The sequence below is a fragment of the Euphorbia lathyris genome, chromosome 8 (genome assembly GCF_963576675.1).
Source record: "Euphorbia lathyris chromosome 8, ddEupLath1.1, whole genome shotgun sequence".
Classification (NCBI taxonomy): Eukaryota; Viridiplantae; Streptophyta; class Magnoliopsida; order Malpighiales; family Euphorbiaceae; genus Euphorbia; species Euphorbia lathyris.
This window is the reverse complement of record NC_088917.1, coordinates 37,415,231-37,425,992: the sequence shown is the minus strand read 5'-3', so window position 1 is coordinate 37,425,992 and position 10,762 is coordinate 37,415,231. Positions and strand designations below refer to the sequence as shown.

General features: G+C 34.3%; 1 protein-coding gene across 2 annotated transcripts; it reads right to left on the bottom strand.

Annotated features, from left to right (window-relative positions):
- Positions 1 to 3,084: 3,084 nt before the first annotated feature.
- Positions 3,085 to 5,828, bottom strand: LOC136204089 (probable beta-1,3-galactosyltransferase 12). 2 transcript variants are annotated; one of them, XM_065995279.1, is made up of 7 exons: positions 5,308 to 5,826; positions 4,965 to 5,117; positions 4,802 to 4,884; positions 4,623 to 4,722; positions 4,397 to 4,510; positions 3,632 to 3,774; positions 3,085 to 3,404 (listed from the first exon to the last, which is right to left on the bottom strand). In XM_065995279.1, the coding sequence occupies exons 1-7, from the start codon at positions 5,709 to 5,711 to the stop codon at positions 3,316 to 3,318; spliced, it is 1,086 nt and encodes a 361-aa protein (XP_065851351.1). In that variant the 5' UTR covers positions 5,712 to 5,826; the 3' UTR covers positions 3,085 to 3,315. The 2 variants fall into 2 exon arrangements, with proteins under 2 accessions (XP_065851351.1, XP_065851353.1); XM_065995281.1 differs by lacking the exon at positions 3,085 to 3,404 and having other exon boundaries at positions 3,635 to 3,781; positions 5,308 to 5,828.
- Between the last annotated feature and the right edge of the window lie 4,934 nt (positions 5,829 to 10,762).

Here is a 10,762-nt window from a genome sequence, read left to right as displayed (position 1 = left end):
GGCTCGGAAATAGCTCCGTTTCCAGGTTATCTTTATCCTTGATCCTGAAATTTTATATTTGTAGGGTGGTTTATCTGCATACTATTTTATATTGGTTAGAAAATAGGAAAAAACGTTAATCAATCTATAACTTAGATAATTGGATGTACGTCTTTTTCCTTTCATGCGATTTCTGCTATAGAAAATCGGCCTTCAATACTGTTTTTGCGACTGGTTCGAACTTCAACGTTTTTTCGATTTTCATGGTTTGCGATCTTCGTTTTTTCAAACGGTTCGAACTTCCATGTTTTTCCGATTTTCATGGTTCAAATTTCACCGTTTTTGCGATCTTCGTTTTTTTTCAAACGGTTCGAACTTCAACGTTTTTCATGGTTCGAATTTCACCGTTTTTGCGATCTTCGTTTTTTTTCAAACGGTTCGAACTTCAACGTTTTTCATGGTTCGAACTTCACCGTTTTTGCGATCTTCGTTTTTTCGAACGGTTCGAACTTCAATGTTTTTGCGAGAAACCATCGAACTTCAACACCTATTTTACGATTTCTATTTTTTCGAACGGTTCGAACTTCACCGTTTTTTTGATTTTCACGATTCGAACTTCACCTTTTTTCCGATTTTCACGGTTCGAACTTCACCGTTTTTGCGATTTTCGTTTTTTCAAATGGTTCGAACTTCAACGCTTTTTACAATTTTCATTCTTCGAACCAAAACCGAACTTCAACGTTTTTTTCTTTGCGATTTTTATTTTTTTTAAATCGAACTTAAAACGTCTTTTGCGATTTTCATCTTAATCGTTTTTTAGCTTTTTCTTCTGCAGCCGGCTTGCTTCGTCTGAAAATATTTATCATGGTTCGCACCAAGCAAACATCAAGACACATATCTGAAGTATTGGGGCCTCATTCCTTGGATGTTTTAGCCTTGTGTGTTCCTACTTGTCTATCAAAAGATAATGTTTGCACTTTCAAGACAAAGTTCTCATTTCCGTCTTGATTGAAAAATCTGAGCAATAATGTTATCTAGCCAAACTAGACACTGGTAGATGAACATTAGTTGGCTAGAAAAATTAATTTGTGAAAATCACTGAAATGTAAAAATCAGAACACCTTAAAACTAGTATGTCACAATGATGGAGGGGAAGCAAAAATATCATATGCATTGGTGAATATGCGGTATAAAAAGCTTCTGAATGATGAACACGGGTATAAAAGCTTTTGTATGATAATAATGTTAGTCAATTGATTTCAATGAGTGTCATCCTTATTGATTTTATAGAATCAAATGATAACACAGCGAATCCGCTAATCTAGAAGTTAAACTGAGATCAAATTGAAAAGTCATCGAAAGGAATGAGACTCAAGCTCATTAAATTTAAGACATTGTGTGAAAGAAAACCCTACCTTGTTGACCGAAGATTCCAAGATCTAGATTCAAAGGAGCAACCTAATTGCATGAACCTTGTGTGATCAATGTAGGGGTTAAAACCAAGTTCATTCATATGATGTAAAATAGTGACATAAAAACGGAAAAAATGTTGAGTTATATGTTTTTAATGATACATTGTACGTCAGTATTTTAAGCAAATAAATCACCTATGTAAGAGTGAAGCGGGGTCAGTTCAAAGGAGACTAGTAGGGCCTAATTCTCTAAGACTCTCGCATAATCAGACGATGTTCATGACTATAACAAACATAACCATGAGAACCAATATCATGTTATGTTGGTATCCATATGTGGAGTATATCATCGTTTACACAAACGTGTAATAGTTCAAGGACATCGCGTCTACTAGTCAGCCAATAAAGTAAATATACTATCACAAGGAAAGGCTTAAGGGACGTTGTCTACCTATCCTATGCAGATATCGACTGTAGAAAGTTATAATTACGTATGTCATAATCGTCTCGTTTCCAATTTTATTCATGTGGGGGATTGATGGACAAAAATGAATAAAATTATATAATTAATTTAAATACTAACAAACACCTTGTGTTCGTTCGTGAACAGTCGTGTCCATCATGAACATTCATGTTCGTTCGTGAATAGTTATATCCTTTTGTTCATTGTGAAACTCTATACAATAAAAAAAAATTGTGATCTTTTATTTGTTAGAGACCACGCTAACCGCACCATTTTGATAACTGCACTTTTCTCCTTTAGTGGTTCTGTTAGTGGCTACGTTGTAAGACACCATTAGATTCGGCTATGAGCACTCCGATAATAAAGTCGGTATACTATTGGAGTATAAAAACGTATTAAAAATAGGATAATGTTATTAACGTACTTGTAGCATACCCTAGTTAGTATATACTCTCTTTTACAGCTTCATTGCTTTAATTAAGCTTAATAATCACCAATATTTCATTAATTATCATTAATTTTGCATTAATTATCATTACTCCTATATAAATTTTGCATTAATTGTCAAAGGAATCACGGTTTATTATTATTCATATTAATTGTGATTATTCCTCCTTCCAGAAGGAATAGTGCTTTATGACATTATTTGTAAATCCGGATGTTATCAATATTATAAACCCGTAATTTATAAACAATATTAAAATGTATTAAAAATAATAATTTACTTAATTTGATAATAATTCAAATTACTACATAGATAATTTTTAAAAAATAAATTTCTATGTATTGAATTAATGGGATATACATGTGTGGATTTGGCCAACTGTCTCTTGGGCTCAATTTGACCCAGTTTCACTCTATTTTTAGCTGTTTCAGTCTGTTTTTAGACTAAAGATTTATAAGCAGCAGCCTCTATTTTCAATTCCAAATATCAATTTACATCTTTCCAAATTTATTCACAGTTAATTTTTTGTACTGGTTCGTTTATTTTACTTAATTCTCAATTTTCAAAAATTATTTGTGAACTTAATTATTTTCATCCTTTCGGTTTGAGGATTGGTCTTAATTAGAAATTTTCAGCACATTTAGCAAACAATAATCAATTTCATGAACTTTTCGATTTTTTTAGCGAATAATGAATTTTATCATGCAGCAGAATTTTTTTTATGATTGGATTGCCTATCCTGGAAATGAATATGCTTTCTTTCTTGTGACATAATACTATGTTACTTTTCGGTTTTTTTTTTTTTTGGTAGAATAATACTATGTTACTTTTCTAATTATTTGATGGTGAAATATCTTAACCCTTCAAGCTTTAATAATGTACATTATATTCAACCAATTTTTACATCCATCAGAAGCACAAGGCAGCTACAATAATATAATACCTTTGGTTTGATCTGGAATTAAGTAGCAGCACATCTTCTGATGACAATTTTGTGGAAAACATCAGTTGCATAACTAAATATCATCAGCCGGTAACGTAGGGCTTTTCGAGCACATATCTATCTTGTGAAGTTCCTTCATCCGCCTTGCTGGATTGCATAAACCTGGTACCGTCCATTCATGCATTCATTATTGACAACAATTTATTCAGTGATATTGCAACTAAACTTCCATATAACATCTATGCATAGACAGCTAAAACATCAGATAACAAGAACTCGAACCCAACATGCATACGGAATGAGATATCCACATGTAGATTTTCACTGACAGTTCATTTTACCTCCTATATAGAAAATGAAATTTCAAGCGCATTAAGAAGAGTGATAACCTGAACACTTCGGGATATCCCAGACTGCTATAGATGTTGGAGTGCACCGAGGATCGCATATTGCTCGGTTATCTTCATGACGAACATTCATTGCAATCATCCATGACCCAATAGAGACATCCTCATTGTTAAACATTCTCAAACTGAAAGCTAAATAACATATCTATTTAGAGCAGAGAATAAGATCCATTTGAAAACAAGAACAATTATATAACACTACATTCCAATATATAAGAGTTAATGTACAACTCTTGCTACCATATTCAGAAAAGTAACCGAAATTTGATCCTATAAGAAGTTAAAATCAAACAACAGGAAATAAGTTGCGTCTTGCCTTCATGGAAATTGTGATTTCCACAAAACTACATTGTTGGTGAGGCTGAGCAAGTAATATGGCCTTAACAAAAAAGCAAGGCATAGTACAGAAGCCATTCTTCTACTGTTTGTAGTGTGTGCAAAGTATTCTAATGAAAACCATTTAAATTGGATTGCACAACATCTTGGTATGAGTCATGAAACAAGAAAATAAAAGCAAACTAAACCCATTGACACTCAAGATCATTCATTCATTTCTACTAAACGGCACACAAGGTTATTGTGGCAGTATCTTGGTTTGAAATTAAAAGACATAAAACCAAATTCAAAACTCAACACTAAAAAGTTACACATAGCTTACTTTCATAAGTTAATATCATCAAAAGGCGAATATAGAAAAGGTCGATAAATAAAGAGTTATTTAAAAAAAAATAAAAAATAAAAATAGACCTGTTATTTCTAGCAGCTGCTAATGAAGCCACAACCTCAGCAGAAAGAACATATATAGGGCCATAAGCATGCAGAAAGTAGTCATTTCCAATCAAATTCCCTGATTTCTCAAACCTGCAAATTTTTTCCACTTGTTATATTCTATACCCAGCACATTGGCAATTGGTACTAAAAGCACACAAGAAGAAAAAGAAGTATATATATATAATAAGCAACATCTGAATACCACTTCATTTTAGGATCAGTGATTACTGGTCCTCTCTTCATGCATCCAATATAAGTCATTGAATGGCTTCTTTCCTTAGCAAGAAGAGTCGAAAGTCGATCTAACAAAGCAAACCATAAATGTAAAACTATAACATATCCAAAAGTTTACAAGAGTCTATTATTTCAGAGTTCATATACCTGGACGCAAGTAGATGTCATCGTCAGCTTTGACATAATAATCTGCCTCAAATAGCTTGTAGGCAGCCTTGAAAAAAGCCAGCCTAAAAACACGAAATTAAGGATTTACCAGACAAGTTATCAATTCAGATGAATCCACAAGATATGGAGAATATAACCTTACGTTTTGTAGGGAAGCCTTAAATATTTTTCCTCCACATCAATTAGCATGAAATCTCTGTACTTATCAATCTCTTTGTCAAGCTGAGCCATCTTCTTTGCATCTTTGGATCGACCAATTACAAATCTAAATGCTAGACCTGTAGAGTGCTCTAACCTACAAGAACATATAAAATGATCAACTGAAAGCTGATACATTTCTAGCTAAACAAATAATCAAATTCAAATCGGGATAAGAGCCAATTTCGCCTCTAAGGGTTATTGGGGAATCAATATCATATAGAAAATCTAAATGTTGGCTCTATGATAGAAATCCTAGGTCAATTTTACATTTGTGAAGGGGATACCTGAAAAGGGAATCTGGATCAGAAGGGAACCAAGTGTCCCTAAGGGCATGCCGACGATCGGTGGAGTCGAAGCCAGTTTGAATTCCGACGAAGCCAAGAAACTTGGGGCGATCAATGAGCATCCCATTGTCATCACCAAGGCGATGAGTAGCGGAAGTGGAGTAGAATGGACGGAAAGTGTCCTCAGATGTACCACAACGGTAAACGGGTAATCGGCGGGGGAGGAGGATAGCGGAGATAGCGAAAAGAGTGCCAGAAAGACCGATGAAAAGAGAAAGAAAAGAAAAGATGAGGAAAGGCAAGGGATAACGTGCAGAAGGAAAGAGTTTATGGTAAAGGGAATTGTTGATCTTAGAAATGGAGGTAGGAAGAGAAGGAGAAAAGCGACGAGAGAAGAGTGGCATCTGATACGATACGAGTGCGATTCAGACACTCTATCCGTCTCTACCTCTACAACTGGGCCAAACATGCCGTTCTCAGCTCAACTGGATGCTCACGTCATTGTTTTATAGTAGTATATTTCTTTTTATGAAAAAGAAGCTTGTATTAAGAAACAACTGAAATGAAATCAGTCAGAATACAAGAAAAAAGGAAATAAGAAATTCCGGTTGAGAGAGAGAAGTTGGTGCGCCGGGATATTCGGTTGGCTTGGCGACCATGATGTCATGAACCAAAAAATATTGAAAAAATTACAAAACTAGGTGAAATGGCTTTATATATTTAACTCATTTACTCAACCTACTACTAGACTGATTTTGTGTGACTTTCTCATAATACCTCTAACCTTCTCACTTTCCTACAACGCGAACGGCCGCTCTCTCATCTCTTTGGTTACACAAAAAGTTGGCTCCTCCATTACTGATTTCAAGACTTTTGATCTTCCTTTCTTCCTTTAAATTGCACGAAATCTGCACCATTTCGCCAAATCACAATAAATTTCTCTTTTTCCTCTCTTCATCTCTTAATTCTGCAACTTCCTAATCCTAGAAAACGAAGCCATGGTTCCTGCTTGTTACTTGGTTTCTTTCTTCTTGTTACCATCAAAGAAATGATTATTCTACGTTATTTCCTTCGTTTTTCTCAGTTTATCATATTGTTATTGTCGCTTTTAAGGGTGAAAGGCGCGAAAAATGTAAGTATCTGTTGTTTTTTCTGCGTTTTTTCATGAATACACTTCGTGAATCGATGATTTCGCGAAGATTTGCGAAGAGAAAGAGCCTGAAACGTGACGATCTACTTCATGAATCGATGATTTCGCGAAGATCTGTGAAGAGAAAGAGTCTGAAAGGTGTGGATCTGCTTCGCGAATCGATTATTTCGCGAAGTCTGCGAGTAGAAAAGTTCATGATTTGACTTGCAGACTTCGCGAAAGCATCGATATGCGACGTAGATCGTCACGTTTCAGACTCGCATACCTCGCGAAAACATCGATTAGCGAAGTAAAATCACCTCTTTCCCTGCACATTTACATTCGCATGCTTCGCTAATCCTCATTTCGCGAAGCCAAAATCGTCTTTTTCCCTGCCTAACACGATTAATTTTTTGAAGGTGGTTGAATATTTAACATCCCTTTCTGGAAGGCGGCATACTGGGCTGCAGGGGAGATGACTTTCCTTCCTGTATAGGGATTAACTTCCCTCAAGATTGACACATTCACTCTTAAAATGGTTGGTTAGGAGAGATTGTGGCAATCTTGGTGTGCACCATGGGACACATCCATCCCAAAAGGTCTGGACTTCCATTTCTCATCCCAAAAGGTCTAGACTTCTCTACAGGAAGTCCATACCTTTTGGGATGAGAAATGGAAGTCCAGACCTTTTGGGATGGATGTGTCTCACGGTGCACACCAAGATTACTCATCCGCGTCAAAATTGGTACCAGATTAGTTAGGTTCACTTTGAAGTGCTTTGTTAGGAGTTTATTGTGGCAATCTTGTTGTAAATTTTGATAATGTTATGATTTTAATGTTGTTATTGTGGCAATCTTGTTGTAAATTTTGATAATGTTATGATTTTAATGTTAGAATCCGTTGTTGTTTGCCATTTTTTGTTATATACCACTTCGTGAATTAGCTACAAAACACATACAGGCTTCGCATATGCGAATTAAATTCATCAAGTAAACCGAACTTTAGCTTCGCATATGCGAATGAAATTCATCAAGTAAACCAAACATTAGCTTCGCAGGCTTCGCATATGCTAATTAAATTCATGAATTAAACCCAAACATTAGCTTCGCAGGCTTCGCATAATATGGAATCTGCGAAGTCAGACGGGAGGGGGCGAGACGCGCGTAAATATTGAGGGTATTATGGGAAAGTCACACAAAATCAGTCTAGATATGTAGTAGGTTGAGTAAATAGGTTAAATATGTAAATGGGCCTCTCATTTGACCCATTTTTGTAATTAACCCAAAAATATATATATTTTTTTTTATGGGATGCTAAAATTTCATTAAATAATACCATTGTTAGTACATGATGACAACATAAGGAGTAAAATCTCACATATATATAGGTTAAGCCTAATACATGATCCACATGGACGATGTCAGTTAAAACACTTTTTGATATAACATGTTGATTCATTGTATAGGGTGGTAATTTCTAACACGAAAATATGATTTATAAAAATAATTCAATTGATACGATATGATGAAATACATGATTTTGATACGAATATGAAAAGCTAGACATAGAACAAAACCTTAATTTTCACTAACCACAAACACGTCGCAATTAACTTTTGAGCCCTTGGTAATTGACGTATTCATATAATCTTTTTCTAACTTATTTTTATTTCATTTTTAAATTTTATGTTTACTTTGTTTTTTTTACCATTGGATGAGCTTACTTTATCAAAGTTCATCACCATCCAATAGTAAAAAAACAAAGTAAAACTTACTTTGTGAAAAACAAAGTAAGCCTAATCCTATATTAAATTATTATAGTTACAATAATTGCCATACACATTTTTCATATAATTTTTTTTAACTTATTTTTGTTTAATTTTTAAATATGTTTTAATTTATTACAATTGTCAATAATTTTTATATAAAGTATTCATAATTTTAAATTAAGTTGATATGTTTTATTAATTTACTCGATTATGACTTCTTATACTATATAAAAATAGAATATGATATATTTTAAATTGGTTGGTTTCCATTTTCAATTTTAATTATTCTAAATTGATTCTTTGGTATTGCTCGAAGATGAAGTAATAGATAGGGATGATAGGATTTGAATCTGTGATATTTTCTATCCAAAACAAACAAACGCAGTGAAAAATAATTGACCTAGTTGAATCGGACATATTTTTAGGAAAGATTCAAATTAACCTGTAAAAAAAGACCATTGTCCCTGTGATATGTAAATGATATGGATCGGGTTTAGTGTGATAGTTTTTCAATCACAAACCATTAAAGATATTCTCAAACTAAACTTAAAGAAATCGTGAAACCCTTAAAATTCACGAGCTAAACTCGTAGGAATTAAAAATCCACATTGATAAAAGAGATGAATCCTAATAAATCTCAAAAAGAAATTATATTGATTGATTGTGTTGGCCCACAAAATAAATATGCTATTTTTTATTTTTATATAAATAAAAGCATAGGGTAAACTTAAAATAAAATTCGAAAAATATGAGGTCACACGTTGTGTGAGCTGCAAGACGTGCCAACAAGACATCGCAAACGCTCCACATGACGTATCGAGCCACCACACGTCGTGTGGAGGCGAAAAATAGTCTGCCTATAAAAAAAAGTAATTCACACGACGTGTGACTAATCTACGCCGTGTGAGACGTAAAATGACACAATACATGTGCATACAAATAAACCACACAACGTGTGACTTGTCCCACACGTCGTGTGAGACAGGAATGATTCAGAGAATCGGAGCCGCGAGACGCCTCAACGAGCTAACAACCGAATCAATGATTCACTCATTGAGTCTGACACATTATTCACACATATGCAAAAGCCACACAACCTATGAACCCAATATGTTAGGAAGAGTGGGATGAAGTGGCAAGTAATGAGAGTGAAGTTAGGAGAAGTGGGATGATTTCAAGTAGTAGACAAAAGATGGGAGAAAAATTAGAGAAGTGGACAACATGTATAGCCAACAAACCATCCCAAAATACTATAAATAAGACTTCACGTTTTTATTCCAAATCTCAACCAATCAACCCAACAGCACAAACAAAAACACATAAAGTATGCCAATTCTCTGAACTTTTTCAATGTTCTTTTTTGTTTCCAACTCTAATTTCACATCGCAAACTCCTTTCTAACCTCAATTTACTCATTAGCAATTCTTTTTTCAAGTTCTTATCATTCGATTATCAATCCCGAGTCCAAAAGTTACCATTCTTATAGCTCCAATTTCATCCAAATCGCCTATGTCCACCTATTTCGTTTTCACATTTCATACTGTTTACGTCCTATTTTCGTCCTTAATTCTTATACATACTCGTTCTTAACATCTTAAATTTGATTTTAGGCTTTCGTTTTGCCTGATTTCGCATATGAAAACTAAGCCATTTTTCTGACCTCAAATCTTTTTACACAATCTGTCCAGCTTTTTATACGTTCTACCCTACAATTTTGTTTTTATGTTTCAGACCTCTTACGTCCTATTTCTATCCTCAATTTTTATACCAAGTTGTTCCTAACACTCTAAAGTTGATTTTATGCTTTCGTTTCGCCTCATTTCATATCCGGTTACAAGCTAGTCTTCCCACCCTAAATTATTTTACACATTCTGCCCAGTTTTTACACATTTTGTCCATTTATTTTGCTTTTACATTTATGAGTATTTAAAGTCTGTTTCTGTTCCCGATTCTTATACACACTCATTCCTGACATCCTAAACTTGACTTTAGCCTTTCGTTTTGCCTCATTCCATGCCCAAAAACTAGTGTACGAGCCATCCGAAGTCATACTAAATTCTGACCCAAATCTGTCCAAACTAAGTCAATCCTGCTCTTTATCTCGTAGTGCTCGTGGATCTAAAGTTGATGTCAATGCAACGCCTCACGGAGATAGCCAATTGTGACTCTGAGTTTGTTGTTTGAATTTTTAATTTCATTTCCTTTGTTGTATTCAATTCCAAAATGTTATTGATGTGTTTACATTTTATTATTGCAATTGTTTAGCTTTATTGATATAGGTTCATTTCAATTGTAATTATCTATCATCAAACATTTGTATTCAGACTCATTCATTATCAATAAAATAACCATTTTTCACCCAATTTTGTGTCAATTTCGCACTAACAACGTTTCTATATCAACGTTAGGAACCCAAGAGGGACTTTTTAAATTCTTCCGTTCCTCGACAATTGTTTCGATTAGATTTCAAGTTTTGGAGCGCAAAAACCATAAACTTAACCCACATAAATTGAGAATTGATTTCTTTGGCATGTCCGCACCCAAACCACACGTGACAA